Consider the following 19,561-nt stretch of genomic DNA (forward strand, 5'->3'; position numbering starts at 1 on the left):
TCTGAGAATATTAACAGTCACTTCATACAGAGACACCTCCTGACCTCTCAGGTCCCTCTGGGCTCTTAGCTTTTTTGAGTTATATATAACAAATATGTTTCCATTTCATCATTTATATAATTACTGTAATACTGTTACCATTAAAAAAAAATTGGATGTAATTAGTTAGTCCCCAACATTGATATATAGATAAAAGATATATAATGATCTGTCAAAAGAGATAAAAACAACACCCACAACACAGTTAGATTTAAATGTACTTTAATTGATGATCACCAGGCTGTTTCCCTTTTACAATGAATCTGCAGTAGTTCTAGTTTAACCAGTTAGATTTAAAGAGACAGAGATATTGAATATTGCGCTGAGGAAGAAAAACATAACTAAGATTAATACAATGCAAAAAAAGAGAGAGAGAATCAAACAGAACTACCAATACAGCGTCTTCTTAACAACATGTTAATAGGGCAAACAATAAAAGCACAGCCCAGTATTATATTACTGTAGGTCATTTCAGTACCAGTTAAGACAATTAGCTTTTTTCAAATATACCTCTTTAAAATAGCATTGTATTTTTTATTATTTCCATGTTAAACAATTACATTCAGTATTATAACTAAATAAATCACATGCAGAAAGAGTAGATGGACAGATGACACCATATTATGATCAAATGATATCTTTGTTTTAATACAGATATGGCGATGAAATTGAACTGAAAGATGCACTTTTTTCTTTCTGTTTCTTGTCAGCGTTTAGTGTGTTTTTCTTGGTTCAAGGAATAGTTAGCAGTTTTGACCATACTGTCACTAAAATCAGCTAAAATGAACAGGTATCACAAGACGGATAGTTTGTCATATCTTTCAGATTTTTCAGGTTTTGTACACTTCTGTGTACAGTACATTGTACATGTAGCATTTGTTTAATTTTATTGATGGTTTTTGAGTCTGCATGTGTTTCAAGTCATATTCAGGAAAAGGAAAAAGTTGCAGCTGCAGTTATTACTATTTCTGTGTTACTTTTAATATGTTTGTTGTGGGATCTCAGTTCAAAAACCAAACTTTTCTCTTACTTTGGAACAGAACTATATCTGAAATGACAGTTTGCCAAAACAGAAAACAGATCTGCCCACGTTCTGTGCTCCCTTAAAATTTATTTGTCTAAGTTGGTGTGAATGTTTTATTTTTTTTTTTTGTTTGTTTTTATTTTTTTCTTTGTCTATTGTTTTGATCCAGCAGCATTCATATGGTAGTACCAACTCTACATTCAGAAAAATAGATCTCCTCTATAGTGCATTCAGCTTCTGTATAGTCATACAGTTCAGTATTGAGTGATTCACAGCGTTCTGCTAATGCCTTGAATATCTCAAGGCCGGGTATTTGGAATCTGCCAACTTAAAAACATTATTCAAAGACAGTACAACACATCAGACCATCCATAAAATCTGATCCATACAATAAAAGCTTCTTCCTGTTTCGGACACATTTCCATACAGCATTGAGGAAAGGGTGAACAGGACTTTTTGTTTGATCATTTCAAAAACATCCAGGTGTGAACTGAAACAGGGAGTCATTTTGAACTTTAATTGTCCCAATGTGCCCTTCAGTTATTCAGCTCCCTCCAGAGTAGGGTGTGTGTGTGTACTTGTGCGTACCCAGCTATTTAATATACAAACTGCATCAAACTTAGATTCTCCTCAGTGGGATAAAAAAAGCAATGTTTGCCTCTGAAACATCACAAGAAATGAGGTGCATATCAAGGCTTACACAGTGCATGACAGACAGGTATTATGCTAAAGAAAAAAAAGGAAAAACATTCAGTGGCAACCTTGTAAATCAGCTATCTTTGCTTTGAAAGTAAATGGAGGCCAGGCAGAGCAAAGAGCACGGAGGCTTTGGAAGATGAGGTATAAAGTAGTGCTAGTGCTGTGAGTTTTACAGGGAAAGAAAATGGCACTGATCCAAGGCTAGCACAAGCTGACAAGTTACTCTAGCCTTCTAAAGGATGTTCTAAAGTTCCTTCTATATTTTCAGTCAGACTGAGGTAAAGAACTAGGTGTAAGCAGAGGATCCTCCCTGCTTTTAGTTGGCAACATTCTGACAATCAGCCTGTCATCGATAGCTCAAACAAAGTCCTTTCTGGAAATCCAAGCCTGCCCTGCTTCACCCAGCCTGGCCCGTCCCTTAGCTTCAATTCTGTCTTCAAAAAAAAAAAAAGGAAAAAAAAAAAAGTAAGAGAACAAAGCATAAACAAAAAGCATGAGCTAAGATGAGCAATCTTGGCATAAATCTATTTCTTATTTTGACAAAAATGAAATGTAAACAAAAAAAAAAAAAAATTAGATTTGTGTTCTCTGCAGAAATGTAGAGAAAATTAAACCAGAATTAAATGCAAATGTAAATCTGTTACTCTCAAGAACTAAAACTTGGCCTCATGTAAATTTAATGTGAGCATACAATGCGTGTCCGGCTGTGAACAAGCAGAAAGACCTTTTACTTTGAACCCACAGAAAAACCTCAATCACCACATAACCTACAGAAACAAACCATGCTGCGTTAGAAAAACAGCTCTTCAGTGTGTATCGTATACACACACACAAAACTACTTCTAAAACATTCCTATTTTGTAACTGCGTCTAGTACAATCATAATCATCACATTCATGCTCATTCTATAAATATTACTCTGGGATTAATATTCGCTTCATATTAAGATGTCGTCCCTCACTGGCAGCACGCTCAGTTCGGAGGGACATCTTGTACATCATTTTATTTTACAGTGAGAAGTTATTTTCTGCTGCTACTCTAACTCTCTGTGCTTCAACTACAAACAAACGCCCGACTTCTAAAAGTGCATTCCTATTTGGTGCAATACCTTGCTCGAAGACATTCATATTGGTTTGAAAGTTTTCAGGTTGAGGAATTAATGCTTAATTGGATTTTAGAGCTCCAAAGTTATTTCCAAAGTTTGAACAATGTTAGTGTACTATCCTGGGAGTGGATACAGTTTGTGTGTGTACTGTATGAACTGATTGGTCCTCTGTTTCAAAGTCGTGTACCTGATTTAACCTGGTTTCTGGCTCTGCTTCAAAATGTCCTTAAAATATCCCGCTCTCTCCAAAACCACAAGCTAAAGGCACATGAAAGAAGCCTCCTGTAACGCACTTCACATATTTTTTTTCTCCTGAAAAATAACCCCAATACTACATATAAATATTGCAGTTCCTACTGGCAAATTGTTCCCCCTGAAGGGATGAACAGACAAGCTTTCTTTGCTACATTTGTCACAGGTCACTGCTCGTTATTTTTCCCATCGCTTTGTGATATCGACAGAGACGGTAAAATGTATCTGAACAGGAGGAAATGATGGAAATATTAATCAAACCCTCTCAAAATGCATGATCAAAAACGCTGCATTCACCTCAGGATCATAATTTGCTGCATCATCACAAAATATATCATTTATGTAACATAACCTCTGTATTGATATAGAAACATTTACCCTATATGTATACTGGAGTACATACAACCAACAAAGACCATGATAAAGACTTAAAGAAGAACCATTACATCCAGCAGAGATATGATTAGTGTAGAAACATCGTCCCTTTGCCTGGCGCCTAATGAATTCACTTGAGCATAGACAGCCAAACAGTGTAGTAACCTATCTACACTATACTGCATTCCACACTTGAAGGCTGGCTAAATTAAGGATTAACCCTATGCAGTTCTCTCTGAAAGAGTCCGAGCTAAAATGCAAGCATCATGCACCAGCTAAGCTGTGAAAGCCGAGAAGAAAGATTTCAAAGAGTGGCAACTTTAGGCACCTCCTAAAACTTCACCACAAATGACAAGAAGGAACATTTCTTTCTTTCTTTTTTTTCTTTAAATATAACATCAATTTATGTCATTGTTGAGTTAATCCAAACACTAGTGTGGTGTGAACAGAATCGAAAAGGATGGGTTTTGTTCTGCACATTGATGTAAAAGGCTTCAAATTAAGAAACAAACCAAAAAAAATCTACTCTATAAAAACACTGTGCATACAATCTTAAGAAATGATTGATTGCTGGAGATAATTTAGGGGATATTTTGGAGAAGTTAATTAATAAGAATCGTTGTTTTGGCACTTATTTTGGCCTTCTGGGTGAGATATTTGCCACTTGGGAGTATTTAATTTCTGAGTTAATTTTGAGCCACAAGTGTAAGAGCTACATTTTACTAATCTGTAATTTACCTGTGGTATTATGCATTTGTGGGATTATGATGTCCACTTGTCTGTACGATATGAGGCAAAGAAAGCTGTCAAGTATGATTATGTTGTTGGAAATGATTTGAACTTGTACTACAATTGTTAGTGCTAGTGTAAGAAGTGTGTTAGGGCAGACATTTAACTCACAGAAGAAAACAAACATATAAGTACGATTTTACTGGCGTGATAACCCCACTGTCACAGAAAGCATAAACCCAGAGGTTTGACTTTGATTTCAGCTAACAGAATCTAGTGTATCGAGGGCTGCAGCAAATGTGTTTGAGACTGGTACCATGAGAGAGCGAGAAACTTTGAAGAAGCAGAGAGTGCTGTTTGCTCTCGCACTATCTTCACTGTGAACAGATGACAGGGAGGGCGGTGGAGGATGGGGAAGGGGTGTGGGGAGCACAGCGAGGCTCGTGAAGCTCAGAACTCGATCTTGCAGGCAGGGAACGACTCATCCTGCATGACTACGGTGCTGCTGGAGGCCAGAACCATGATGTTCAGGTCCTGCTGCCTCTCGTGGGTTTGTTGGTACCAGTCCCGGGTCACCTCTGTGTCGTGGGTCGGGATCAGAGTCACCTGACAGGGACACAAATCAAGATCTGGCTGAAACATTTGCAATTTTGGACTGCTTTTGGACTGTCATGTTGTTATTGTGCATCTTGCCTAGATAGAGTCTGGGCTGTGCACACAACTACCTTTCTGCCTCTTTCTTTCTGGCCATGGGCTGACTTGATAGTATCACATTCCTGCAGATTTTTTGGCAGCATTTTCCTGTTGCAACAGTTCTATCTCAACTCAGCGGTGTCCCATTGGGTTAGAGATTTTAGGATTGTGCAGACAACTGTAGGGAACTTAAGTCAGTGCAGAGGTATCTGTGATAGATAGTGGCCCTCAGGTAATGTTATTGGTCAAATCTCTACGCTGATTCAAGCACTGAAGCACAGAGAGCAGGATTTGTTGTTGAAACATGAAACACATAGTCTGGACATGATGTGCTTACTTAAGCTTTATTTACTTTTGTCTTGTGTTCTCAGATAAACAGTGCCCATACTGTGAACATTAATTACTTGTAGAGAATTGAGCACACTTTTATGCAGAGAATATGAGAAATGAAGGCACAGGTGGACAGATGGAGACAGAGGGTAAATAAATACCTGTAAATTGGAGCCCCACTGAGCTTTGCCCTCCAGCAGGGCGTCCAGGACTCCACGGCTGGGCTCTCCACTGCCCGGGTCGTTCCCACTCACCACGTAGTACGCAGCCCGCACTCTCTTGAAGAATTCCTGGTCCACGTTCTTGGCACTGCAGTGGTTGGGCACATAGGCCAGGTCGACATAGACAGGTGGTCCAGGTGGAACGGCTGAACTTGTTTTCTGTGAGTTGTTACCTGGATGTGAACAAGGATATAAAATGGCATTAGAGTGTTTCTCCTCAACTGAACAAATTACATTCTATTCACTAATTTATTTAACTAGATCAATTATTCTAGAAAAAATGACCATAATGTTTCATTGCACCTTTATAGAATTATGTCTGAGATGGAAATCCATCATTCTAATGTGCTCCTGCTTGTTCTTCAAGTTATACTTCTTATGCTGTTAAATATGCAGTTTATCATTGCACATCCTGACAGTACAATTTTTACTCAACACAGTCATTCAATGAGCTTTTTAATTTTGTCAATGGCTAATGGCCTGAAATTCTACTGGATCTATTGATTTTAATATCTACTTCTGACTTATATTTTTTAATTGAAATGATCCAATGTTAAGTATTTTATTGGCATTTCAGATATTTCCCATCATGCCTGATCTGGATTAGTTTTTTTTTTCTTTGTTAGAGAAATGTTTGTAATTCTGGTTATGAAAATTAATAAACACAAAAAACTGCTAAATATCAGAATAAAAGCAGCACAAGTGCACTCAACTTTACTTTCACTGTGTTGTGTGCAGCACTTAGTGTGCAGAGATTTTAATCAGTTAATGATCAATAATCAAATCTGTTTAAAATTAAATGTATTTTGTCTGATTTAATCTGGTGAGAAGGCACTTTGAATCAGACCGTGTTGTGTTTGCAGGATGTTACCCACCTGAACTGCTCTTGACTCCATTGACCAAGCCTTTTCCTGGATTGAGGATCTCAGTCCTGGAGCCTTGAGTCTCAGACATCTTGATCAGCCTGGAGCTTCTCTCTGTGTCCTTCCTCCTGAGGGAGGCTGATCGTGGTGAGGCGGAGTCTTTAGACTGCTTCACTGGAGTAGAGGACCTTTTCCTGACCTCCCCCTTACGAGCAGGGGAGGCAGACTTGGGTTTGCCCTTTCTGAGGCCCTTGGTGGTTTTGTGCTCTTTTTTGAGAAGTTTCTCTGTGCTGCTGTGGTCATTGAGAAGAGCCTCTGGATCTACCATGCACACGTCTGGGTGGGGAGGATGAGGATAAGGGTCCTTCATTGGGGTTGGGGGGGGGTCGTGAGTCCTCTGAGCTGATCTTGGTGATGGAGGATGGTGGCCCCCTCCAGATGCAGACAGTTTGTCCACCGGCAGATGTTCAGCGTCTTCGTCTGAGTCCAGATTTCCTTCAGCAGTTATGGACGGACACTCTTCGGTTTCTGGAGGAACGTCAGAATCCGACTGCGATGGCAATGATTCACTTGCTGATGTCGGAGGTGTTTCCTCTCCGGCTAATGTCACAGCCAAACCGGATGACATGGCCCCGGGCAGCTGGTGTGACCCAGCATCTCCATGGTAACTCTGAGCGTGGTGGTGCCTCTGCTTGTGCGACCTCCTTTTCACAGAGTGCTGCTCCTGATCGTCCTCGTCCCCATCCTGGAAGTGGTCACTGCGGCCGTCCTCCTCGCCCTCGTCGCTGGAGAGCTGATGAGGACTGGGGTTGATGAACGATGGAGACAGTTCTCCTTTGCGATGTTTATATTCGCAGGAGGAGTAGCCTGGAGGGGAGGCAGAGGAGGAGGTGGCACCAGTGTTCAAGTCAGAGGGACGATCGGTCTTTACGTCTCCTTTCCCAGATGTGTCTGTGTGATAGGTATCCTTTGAGGAGGACATAGAGGTACTGTGGACACTGCTCATCCATTCCATCGCTTCCATTGCCTCCTCTTCCTCATCATCATCACCATAACCTGGAGGAGGGACACTTGGGCAGTCGTCAGGCCTCTGTAGCAGCTCCCAGTCAGATATACTGCTCTTTCTTCTAACTTCTAATCTCTCTGGTGGCTTATCCAACAGGCTTTTCTCTTCTACTCTTTCCAGCTCACTTCCCTTCCCAACTTCTGTTTTTTCACACATCTTTGGATCAGTTGTAGCTTTCTTCTCCTCTGTGCTGTCTTTACACATCTTTTCTTCAAGTTTCTTTTCCTCTGTTTTCAGCTTGACTTCAGCATCTTTTTTAGCAGCCTCTGTCTTTTCATCTTTTTCACTTGTTTCTTTCTCTGCCACCTTCGCATCTTCCTTCAAAGGCGCAGCAGCTCCACTTGTCTTTTCTTCTTTTGCCTCTGATGTTTTCTCCTTCTTCTCTTTATCCTCTCCTGTTTTGGACACATCTGTTATGGCACATGAGGTTTTGGTAGCTCCACTGTCACTCAGTGGAGTAACTGAGGATGTCTGTTGAGTTGTTTGCGACACCACGTCAGGTTTAGACACAACAGTAGTAGAGGTGATGGTGACAGTCTTCGTCTCTACAGCGTGTGTGGTACTTTCTACCACATGTGACCCAGTTATTGATGAAATTGTCTCTTTTTGCTCAGCCACTTTGATTTTTTGACATTCAATACGACATGGTAGGGTGCTGTCCTCCATTTCAAGTGTATGAGGCTCCTCGTCTTCTGCTGACCCTTGGGACCCCCTGTCAGAGGAGTCAGCCCTTTGGAGAGGAGAGACATCAAAATGAGCCTCTGATGTGGATAAGCTCTCTGACACCTTTACTGGGTCAGTAGGTTGTAGAGATGGTGCTGCGGTGGATGTTATAATCTTTGTTTCTAGCATATAAAAACTATCAGTGCTTGACTTTGTGTCTGCTTCAGGCTTTGCAGAACTAACTGGATCTTCAGTCTGTTTGGCAGTGGTAGATAAGACTGGAGATGATGGTTTGGTCTCCTCAAATTGACTGAGTAAAGACATTTTTGTTGCAGGTTTTGATGTCACTTCCATGTACTCATCTCTCTGAAATCCTCCAAAGCAGGAGCTTGTAGATGCTTTTGTGAACGATGACTCCTCTTTGACTAGAGGTACTTCAGAGCTTGATATTGTTGTGAAAGTTTCAGCTTTGTCTCCAAACTGTTGGCTCAAAGAGGCAGAAGTTGAGGCTGAGGATGAGTAACTATACGATGTAGAAGAGTATGTTGAAGTAGAGTACGTTAAGGTGGTATACGTGCAAGCTGATGAGGTAGTTTCCTCATGTTTTGTGGGGATATCTGGGGTCTGCCTCTCATCTGAACTTTCTTCTTGGATGCCTCTTTGGCTGTAATATTTGTCATCACTTAGCTTGGATCCTTCAGAGGTATCTTTCTTATCCTCCCTAAATTCTACTTTACTTTCCTCACTGGAAAAATGCTCAGAATAATCTCCAGATCTGCTCTGTCCGATATCAGCATAGCTGCCTGTTAGCGGAGGGGAGGGACTAGACGTAGGCTTGGCCTCTGAATGATCAGTTGGTAAAGCGCTGCTTATCAAGCTGCTCGTGGATATTGGTTGACAAGTTTCCTTTGTCAAAAAGCTTGGAGATAGAGACCCTTTGTCTTCATCTCCTTTTTTTGACTCTGCTACTTCAGAGGAGGTTATATCTTCTGCTGATGACAGCCTTCTCTTTGTGGTTGCTTCGGGGGACAAATGCTTTTTGTCTGTATCCTCTGCTTTCTTTGTTTCAGGAAGTTTTTGGGCTTCTGGTGTAGAAACACATATTTCCTCTGCTTTGTGAGCGCTCAGGCCTAGAGATGGAGTTGTTTTGCCTACATCTTCACTCTTTGTTTCAGCAGGTTTGGGTGTAGCTGTATCACCAGTTGTATCCTCTGCTTTAAGCGGTTTCTCATCAGGAGATGGTGGTTTTTTACTTATATCCTGTTTGTCTGTCTCTGTGAGTTTAGAAGCTGAGGCATCATCAGGTGATGGTTTACAAACTGTTTCCTCTTTAAGGAAGCCTGATTCAGGCAACTGTGATTTCTTATTTGAGTCCTCTACCTCCGCCAACTTAGCGCTATCATCAGGACTACGTCTGCACATTTCTTTTTCAGACTGCTCTCTTGCACCCTTTTCCATATCTACATCACTTAACTCCTCCTCTTCCTCTTCCTCCTCGTCCTCATCTTCCTCTTCATCATCATCAACATTGAAATCTTCTCCCTCTACAAGTAACCTTTTATCTATCAGGCTCTCCTTTCCTTCAGGAAAGTCTAACATGGATTTACATGTGGCAGAGCTACTAATTTGACTGTTATCAGAGGCAAGAACATTATCGTCTATCTCGTGTCCTAAAAATGTGGTTGCAGGAGCTGTCCTTGAGTCAGTTGATGTTTCGTCTCTCTCTAAAGGTGATGCTTGTTGAGGTAAAATGTCTTTTTCTGCAGGTGAGTGCCGACCAGATGGAGAGCCCTCTCTTTCAGAGGACTCTGTTTTTTCTTTCAGTGACTCAGCAGATTTTTCCTTCTCTTTTTCAGATGTTTTCTTCTCTGTGAAGTCTCCAAAAGCTACAGGAGTAGCTGAGGCCTGGGCACCAAGATCTGTTTGGCTCCATGAGGGAGAGGGCGTTTCTTGTCTTAATGAAACGCCTGCTGATTGAATGGCAGCGCTGGTAGAAACTTTATCACTTTCTCCTGTTGCCCCAGGTTGCAGAGCTGCTGCAGCACCTTCCTTCATATCATCTTTCTCTTTCTCCGATTTCTCAGGTTTGTCTTCTTTAGGAGTGAAAGAATAAGACTCAGCAGCTTGGGACATTTTGTTGTCTTGCATGTCTATGGATGAAAAGCTCTTCTCAACATAAGGTGTATCTGGTCTTTCCTCTCTTTCACTCTCTTCCTCTTGGCCTTTCTCCCTGTCTTCATATTTAGGAGAGGCACTTCGACTATGGTGGCTGCTTCTTTCGCTCTCTGTGAGGGACACTGGGCTGTAGTCGACTCTGCTGAACGACAACGGCTCTTCTTTGTATTGGTCGTCAAGGAGGAACATGGCTCCTCCAGCCTCTGTCTGGCTTGTTCTTCTGTTATCATCAATACCGATGTCAGAGGTGTGATCAAAACCTAGAGAAACCTCAGGCTCTTCTCTAGAGTCTAAGTCTTGATCTTTTGAGATGGGCTTTTCATATGGATCATACTTGGATGCACCAAAGGTTTCCTTTTCATCTTTCAGGCTTCCACTGACAGCCTCCTTCTCTGAGGTTACTTTGTCACCACTCTGAATTTTTGCAGGCTCTGATTTTGCAGCATCAGGGTGTCCAGCCTCCTCAGAATCTCTATCCAGCGTAAAATATGAACAAGGTCGTGAAAATCCTGGAGAAGCCACCTCTCGTTCTCCCTCCATCTCCCTTTCTGCTTCCTTCCTTGGTTTCTCATCTGGCTTAGTTTTTTCTGTGTCAGTAACTCCTGGGCTTGTCTGGGACGGTATCTGTTTCTCTTGTTGTGGTGTTTCCTCCACACTCGACTGACTCTCAGTGCTTGAAAGTGTGCAGCTCCTGGGTTGACTGTCTGTGCTTGATACTGTTGACAATGCAGGCTTTTTCTCAGTTGAGTCTGACACTGGTTCTGTTTTAGCAGCTGGGATGTCAGAAGCTGGCTCTTGCTTTGGAGTAGAGGACATCTCCTCCTTTGATGTGACAATGTCAAAGGAGGGCTCTGGCTTGGCGAGAGGTGCAGTTGTGGTTTCTGTTTTGACATCATCTTTGTCTGCCATAGGTGAAAGTCTGGATTCTTCTTTGCCAGACTCCTTAATGTCTTCGTCAATAGAGGGCTCCTGCATTGTAAGCGTAGGAATGATCACTGTGGTCTGTTCTGATGTTGGCGGTTTAGTTTGGTCACTTTTCGGTGCAGTTTCGGTTAAGGGCAGGCCTGCAGAGGAGATGTCATGATCTGATTTTCTCGGCTCTACTGACAAAGGTCTGGAGCCTGCTCCTCCCATACAGATGTCCTCCTCCTCCTCCTCATCTTCTCTGTCTTCATCAGAGGAATGAACCACAAACGCAGGCTTGAAATCTGACTTGGACGCCACTGCTTCTCCTGTTATTGTCTGTGCAGGTTGTTTAATGGTTTTGTCCTGGTCTTTCTCCTGTAATTCCTCTCTCTCCCATTTCTCCTCTTTGGTGTGGTCTGTATCAGAGGAGTCATACTTCTCTTTCTCAGTGATGTCATCCATCTTTGTGTCAGCAGCATCCTTTTCTTTAATTATTTTCTCATTCCTCTGTTGGTTTGGTCTTTTCATCTTTGATGTCCTCAAACTCATAGCTGTATTCTTTTTCTTGTTCTTTTTCCATTTTCTGTTCTTTGCTCAGTTCAGCAACATGTGCATCATCTTTTTCTTTCTCTGTCTTCTCTTCTTGACTAATAATGACCTTTTCTTCTTTATCTTGTTCCTTCTTCTCTTCCTGGATGTGGAGGGGAGACACAGAAATGTCATCTTTTGCTGGTTTCAGGTCTTCACTTGATTCTGTTACAGAAGAGTCTTTCTGCATTTCTACTGATACACCAAAAGTGTCCTTTTCTGTCTGAGCTTCAGGAAGCTTATCAGAAGTTTCTTCATGTATATGCTTATCAGTAACATCACAAATATCATCCTTTTTAGTCTCTTTAGTCTTCTCCTCTTCCACAGTTGGAGCCATGGGAGGAGCTGGCTCTTTTTTATCATCCTTCTTGGGTTCAGACTCAAAAGGATAATCATGCTTCCCTTTATCCGCATCTTTGGCGCTTAATGTTGGAGCGCACACCTCCTTTTCTGTCCCCTCTTTGATGGATTCAGCTTCACGAATGTCCTGTTTGACTTCATCTTTCATTTCCTCCTTGATGGCTTCAACTTTAGGTGACTCTTTCTCTTTAACATCCTTGGATTGCTCAACAGTGGCATCTGTTTCTTTCTCTTTTTTTGTATCATCTTTTTCAGTTTCTTTGTACTTGAGTTCCTCCAAAATGGGTTTTTGGTCAGAGATGTCATCCTTCTCCTGCTCTTTAGGCTCTTCTTTTATTATTTGTTTGTCAGAAATGTCAGTTTTTTCCACCTCTTTGTCATCCCTCGAGGTTTTGACAGAAGTATCAACAATGTCCTTTTCCTTCTGCTCCTTAAAGCACACTAAATCAGAAATGTCGCTCTTTTCTTTTTCCATTTCCTCTTCTTTAACCTTAAACTCTGTATCATGAGTTTCCTCTTTTGGTGTTTCCTTTGCCTCCTCCTTGATGACTGTTACATCAGCTGTAACGTCCTTCAGCTCTGTCTTTGCCTCCTCCTTGATGACTGTTATATCAGGTGTAACGTCTTTCAGCTCTGTCTTTGCCTCCTCCTTGATGACTGTTATATCAGGTGTAACGTCTTTCAGCTCTGTCTTTGCCTCCTCCTTGATGACTGTTACATCAGCTGTAACGTCTTTCAGCTCTGTCTTTGCCTCCTCCTTGATGACTGTTACATCAGCTGTAACGTCTTTCAGCTCTGTCTTTGCCTCCTCCTTGATGACTGTTACATCAGCTGTAACGTCTTTCAGCTCTGTCTTTGCCTCCTCCTTGATGACTGTTACATCAGGTGTAACGTCTTTCAGCTCTGTCTTTGCCTCCTCCTTGATGACTGTTACATCAGGTGTAACGTCTTTCAGCTCTGTCTTTGCCTCCTCCTTGATGACTGTTACATCAGCTGTAACATCTTTCAATTCTGTCTTCTCTTTGTCTATGAGGGGTTTAACACCAGCAGTGTCTTTGCTTTCTTCCTCCTTTGATGGTTTGATATCAGACATTTCTTCCTTAGTTGTCACTGTATCCTCCTTTATATGTTCAGCACTACGATCCTGAATTGTCATTTCTCCCTCCTTGGATGGTTTGACAGTGAAGGCTTCCTCCTTATCCACTGCTTTCTCCTTTTCTCCTTCTATTGATTTGACAGCACAAATATCTTTACTGATATCTTCCTCTTTTTCGTCTTGCATGGTGGGTTTAGCCACAGGAATGTCAATCTTTGTGCTTGTTTCATCCTCGGATGCTTTGACAGTAGAAATGACAGCAGAAGTGACATCTTTATCTTTACTTGTCTCTTGCTCCTTTTCTCTCTCCACACCTGGTTGGACGGCATCCTTAAGTGGTTCTTTTTCTTCTACCTTGGTTGGTATTACCTGCTCTTCCTCCATCTTAGTAAGTCTGACGCCAGCAGTATCATCTTTACTCTCCTCTTGTCCCTTTTCTTCTCCAACTGTTGGTTTAACAGCAGAAGTTTCTTCCTTACTTGGGAGTTTATCTTTCTCCTCTTCTTTGGTAGGTTTTATAGCAGCAGTATCATCCTTACTTATGTCATCCCTCCTGTCTTCTTCTGTTGTAGGTTTGAAGGTCTGAGTATCATCCTTGCTTGGTGTTATATCTTTGTCCTGCTCCATGGAAAGTTTGGTGACTGAGACATCATCTTTACTTGTCTCTTTCTCTTTTTCTTGCTCTGTGGTTGGCTTGGCAGTAAAAATGTCATCTTTACTCACTGTAACATCTTTTTCCTCCACCTTGGTGGGGCTGATGGTTGAGATAGCATCTTTACAGACCTCTTGTTCCTTTTCTTCTTTTACGGTAACAGCAGATGTATCATCCTTACCAATAATTTCTTCTTCTTTGGTGGGTTTAGCAACAGTGAGATCACCCATCTCTTTCTCTTTTTCCTTCTGCTCATCTGTAGAGGGCTTGGCAGCAGTTACATCTATTTTTTCCACCTCTTTCTCCTCTTTCTTATCTTCAATCACTTTGATGTCAGATGTTTCTGTCTCTTTTTTCTTCTCCTGATCTTTAGTTGGCACAATAATGGGCTTATCGTCCTTCTTTGCCTCTTTCTCCATCTTCTCTTGAACAGGCTTGATATCTGTGGCATGGACCTTTTCGATCTCTTTCTCTTCAGTCTTTATAGGAATAATATCAAACGTGCCAACTTTTTCTGGCTCTTTCTCTTTCTCCTCTTCTTTCAAAATCTTACCATCAGACACATCATCCTTCTTAACCTCTGTCTCCTTGGTTTTGAGGTCAACATCCTCATCTTGTTTTGTATCTTTCTGCTCCTGCTCATCTTTGATTTGTTTGGCCTCAGGAGCAGCAACAATTTCTACCTCTGCTTCCTTAGTAGGTTTGGCCTCAGGAATATGGTCTTTTTCAGGCTCTTTTTGTTCATCTTTAATGGCTCTATCAACAGTGACAGTGTCCTTTGCAATTTGCTCTTCTTTGACAGGTTTAATATCAGAGGTATCATCCTTTACTGCCTCTTTCTCTGCTTTCTCATCCATGATGGACTTAATGGCAGAAACATCTTCTTCAGTGACAGATTTCTGTTTCTGCTCATCCTCGATTTGTTTGACATCAGAGATGTCGTCCTTTTCTTGCTCATGTTCCGCTTTGACAATCTTAACTGCTGATTTATCATCATGATCGTCATCATCTTTCTTGTGATCATCATCATCATCATCTAAGAAACGACCCTCCCTCTCTGGAAATTTACCTGGAACAGGCACTTTAGGTTCTTTATCCTTGAGCCCGACATCTATGTCTTCCTCACGTTGTGCAGATGAGATGAGGGAATCCCTCTCTAACATGGGTGATTGAACTTCTGTTAAAGATGCTGCAACAACAGGGGTCGTTTCTGCCTGTTTGCTTTCATCTTTTGGCACTGGTGAAATGTCTTTTTCTGGCTCCTTCGTCACTGGAACCTCTTTTATGTCCTTTTCAAATGTTTTGTCAGAAAATTTTTCAGCTTCTACTTCATGCTGATCTGTTTTCTGCTTGTCAATGTCTTTTTGTGTCTCCTTTTCTGCTTCATCCCCTAGTTTTTTGGTTTTGTCTTCAGTTGCAGTGACTACATCGGGGATCTTCTCTTCCTTTTGCAACTCCAAATCAGGGAAAACCTTCATCTTCTCTTCCACTGGTGACTGACGAATTGGTGAGTGAGCTGCACTTGAGGGTCCAGACTGTGGAGGGGAGGCCATTTTCACAGTGATATCATCTGGACTGAAGCAACGCTCCTCACTCTCTGAAGTTACTGAGTCTGATCCAAAAGGTCTGGTAGGCACAACAGATGAAATATCTTTAGGTGCAACTGCATCTATATTTTCTTCTTCAACTGGCAGGTGGACTGGTTTGGTGTCTTGTATTGTCTTTGAAACAGGTGACACTGAGCCAGCGAGCTTTTCAATGTCTTTCTCTTTACCCTGTAATATTTGGGAAGAAGCATAGCCCTCTTGGAGTTTTTCAAGTGAAATGTCAACATTAGGAGTTTGGTCTTCCTCCTCTTCTTCTTCTTCTTCTTCCTCCTCCGCACCGTGAGCATCAGGAGCTTTAGCTGCTGTCTTTGCTTCTAAAAGAGGAAGCTGTATATCCTCAGATGGAGATTTGGGTTGTTTGTCGTCTTCTAAAGAAGGTGGTGAAAGAGTTCCTGCAGAGAGTGGCTGCTCTTTGCCTTGTGTAACGTCAGGTGGGGTTGACAGGGGAGCAGGGGTTTTGGGTGGTTCCTCAGCCTGAGGTGCTGCGACAGATGCCACAGATTGATCTTCAGCAATAGAAGTAGGGAAGGAGGACATTTTGTCATACTCTGTGATGGACGTTGCAGAAGACACATGCTCCTCTTCTGCCAGAGGAGCAGTGATGATGTTAGTGAACACAGATACTTGCTCCTGCACAGCTGGGATAAACCCTTTCTCGGTCATAGCCGCAGCTTGCATTTCCCTCATGCCGTGGATGTTGACAAATGATTCGGTCTGATCTGGAACAGAGATGTCATAGGCACCGACATCATATTGAAGGTGTGGTATCCTCTCCTCTGCCTCCTCGTGAATCTCCTCGTCAGAGATGGTCTGTTCTGTCTCAGAGTAGCCAGGGATGGTTTCGTCTTGGATGTAGGAGACGGGTTCAGCTGCAGCCGCCCCTTGAGCTACTGAGGTTATGGGAGCTGTGGCCCCTCCAACATGTGACAGGTAGCCTTCCTCCTCTTCCTCCTCATATTTAGCTGCAGTCATAATTTCATCTGTTTTGCTTTCAGTGACCATTTGTTCTTCAACCACATCTTCAGGTTTTACTTTGATTTCTTCATCTGCTATTACATCTAAATCTTCCACCTCCTCCAGTTCGGCTTTCTCCACTGCTTCCTCCTCCTCTTCTTCCTTCTCTTGCTCCTCCTTGGATGGAGTCATTTGCAGCTCCTTTTGTGTCACAACTTTAGCTGTGAGCTCTGATTTCTCCATTTGTTCTATCTCATGTTTTCTGTCAAGCCCATCATCCTTTGCCTCCTTCCATTTTGATTCATCTTCCTCTTCACCTATTCCCATATCTTCCTCCTCCTCCTCTTCTGTTTTCTTTTCAACAGCTGGGGCCACTTCTTCCTCCTCTTCCTCTTCCTCATCCTGTGTTGCTGCTCCTTCATCCTCAAACTTTTGAGCCTCTTCTAATTCTCTCTCCTGTGTTGCCTCCTTTTCTTTGTCTTCAATTTCAGCTTTCACTTCTGGGGCTGTTACCTCCTCTTCAGGAGACTTTGTGCCAGCTGGAATTTCAGATATAGTTTCCTGTACTTCCTGCTTCTCTTGTTCTGTTGGCTCAGATGAAACTTCAGTACTGTCCGGTGGTTCTGCTGATACAGCTACAACATCAGCTTTTTTCAGTTCTTCAAAATCCTTGGTTAGGTCTTCAGGTGTGGAGGGAGCGGACATACCCTCAACAGCTCCATTCTCTATGGGTTCAGGCTGAATAATTTCAGGTTTTGGCTCCTCTGCTTTGGGTTCAGGAGGTTCGGCCTTTGCTGCTTTGATTTTTCCAGTTTTGGCTTTACTTGACACTTTAGCTTTATGTAATGTCTTTCTGACCTCTGGTGTAAGTGGTTTTAGGTCAGGCTTTGTAATTTTTCTCAGCTCAGGTTTGGATGTGTCCTTCTTTTTGTCCTCTTTGGACTTAACATCTTTCTTGTCATCTTTTTTAGCAGAGTCATCTTTCTTTACTTTCTTGATTTCTTTCTTTTCCTTGTCCTTTTTCTCATCCATTTTTGAGACCCTTTCCTTAGAGTGCTTTTTTAAGGATTTTTCTTTCAAGAGTTTTTTCTTTTCTGGCACATCAGTTTTAGATTTTATAGTCTTCGTTGGCTTTTTCTCCTCTTTTTTCTCTAATATATTTTCCTTCACAGAGTCACTCTTTGCCTCTGTGGCAGCTGACACATCATCTTGTCCTTCAGTTTCTTTCTTTGTCGCCTTTGCAGTAGTTTTCGGGGAGGATTTGAGACTCTCTTTGCTATCTGTTCTTTGTTTTAACTTGGTCTGTTTTATAACAGAGGGAGGAGCTCCTGAGGCAATGTCCTTTTGTGTGGCTACAGGATAGCGCAAGAAGTCAAGGTGCTTTAATTTTTCTAGCCCCTCCAGGATCTTGTTTTGTGGTGCATTCCCGGGGAACAGCACTCTGACGATCTTTTCTGCAGGGTTGGCAGGGAGCCAGACGACTAAGGCTGTAACTGATGTCAGGTACGGCACAGATATTTCTCCTTCTTTACCATTGGGCAGCACAATACCAGTTTTGGCCTTGCTGTTGCCAGCCCACTTCTGCATTAAAAACTGCATCTCTTTACTGTCTTTGACAGGGTTGAGGATATACATGTCTAATCTGCCCACTCCCATCTTGTGGAACAGAGTAATGGGCTCAATAGTGTTGCTGACCACTCGAAAGAGAGGCTCTGGTTTGATTCCTAGTTTGTTAAGGTACTGCAGAGTTAGTGAGGCTTCTTCGATGCTGCGTTTCACTTTGAGATTAGATTCTGGCATGCGGAGCTTCTCTGGTACATTGAAGAAGACCACGCCTAGCTCAGGAGAGATCAGGTTCTTCATCCAGTCACTGTAGTTGGTGGAGCCTTGGGACTGCTCCTCCTCCTGTTCTGCTATCTTCCTCTGAAGAAGCCCATTGATGCCTGGGAGATTGTCAGCGCCGATGTGTGTAAGTAGAATTGAGTCAATGCGGTCCAAGTGACGGACGAGCTTCCAGAAGCAGGATTTCCGTTCAGAGCCTCCATCCACTAAGATGTTGAAGCCATTCACTGCAAAGAGAGCAGAGTCTCCTCGTCCACCAGGAAAGATGTAGCAACATGGCTTGGACAGTTTCAGGAAGCCTCCGGAGGTCGGTGGCTCCAGGAGGTCAAAGGGTGAAGGGACGTCAACCGTCTCAGAGATGTACTCTGTGAACTCTGTGACGCCCTCCATCTTGGGGAGAACAGGTTCAGGGTTTAGTTTGTATTCCAGGAACTCCCGGAGGATCTGCAGCTGTCCCAGGGAGCTCCAGCCCACCTCCCCGCGGCAGGACACAGTAAGTGTAGCCTGCTGCTTGGGGGCTGTTGTGCCCAGTAATTCACTGACCTGCAGGACAGACATACCCAGACACATCAGTCACTGATGCATGACTTGTGTAATAAAGACACAAAACAAACAATAAAATAATTTGTTGCAATAAAATGAAAGAATTGAAACATTCATAATACTCCCCTTCTCTTTTCTGTCGTCCTCTGTGTAATATTCTTGTGCAGTTTTTTTAAGCAGATGTGCATTTCTGGACAAACTTGTTTCTATTTGACTTAAGAACTAAAAAGCGAAGTGAAGAGGCGCCTCAGCCTCATCAGATTTGTGCTGGTTCTAGTAGCCTTGGACCTCTTGATGATTTGAAGGAGAACTGCCCACAGAGTTGCTTGTCCTCTTCTTCTTTATTCAAACAACATATTGCTGAATCAAAGCCCAACATTTTGGTTTACACTTTCATCAGAGGCCAAACAGGAGTAATAAGCAGAAAACCAGTTTATATACATTCTTAAATATCATATAAAACATCTAATATGATAATTACATCATTCAATATCAAATCATGAGCATTGTTATCCTTCTCTGCTTTTCTCATTATGGCACCATCTTGTGGTCAAATCAAAAAATAACAGAAGTACTGGTAAAAATAAAGAAACCTAACTTAAGAAAACACCTTAAATCAAGCTCTTCACCCAGTCCATATGGCGATAAAGAAATAAATCCAGATTATCAGCCTTCTTATGGAGAAAGTGTAATATATTCAGTGGTTTTCTCCTCATTACTCCTGTTTAAAGCATAAGCCAAAATGTTGGGCTCTGAGTAATGAAGAAAAGAGCATGTCT

General features: G+C 42.2%; 1 protein-coding gene across 1 annotated transcript in view; it reads right to left on the reverse strand.

Moving 5' to 3' along the window:
- Positions 1 to 244: 244 nt before the first annotated feature.
- LOC108883009 (microtubule-associated protein 1B-like) overlaps positions 245 to 19,561 on the reverse strand; it is a 74,580-nt gene continuing 55,263 nt past the window's right edge. Inside the window, 4 exon segments of the mRNA XM_018675845.2 lie at positions 245 to 4,829; positions 5,408 to 5,640; positions 6,343 to 11,641; positions 11,643 to 18,782. Coding sequence (XP_018531361.2) covers positions 4,674 to 4,829; positions 5,408 to 5,640; positions 6,343 to 11,641; positions 11,643 to 18,782 — 12,828 coding nt within the window. The 3' untranslated portion in view covers positions 245 to 4,673.

This window comes from Lates calcarifer, linkage group LG10 (genome assembly GCF_001640805.2).
Source record: "Lates calcarifer isolate ASB-BC8 linkage group LG10, TLL_Latcal_v3, whole genome shotgun sequence".
Classification (NCBI taxonomy): Eukaryota; Metazoa; Chordata; class Actinopteri; family Centropomidae; genus Lates; species Lates calcarifer.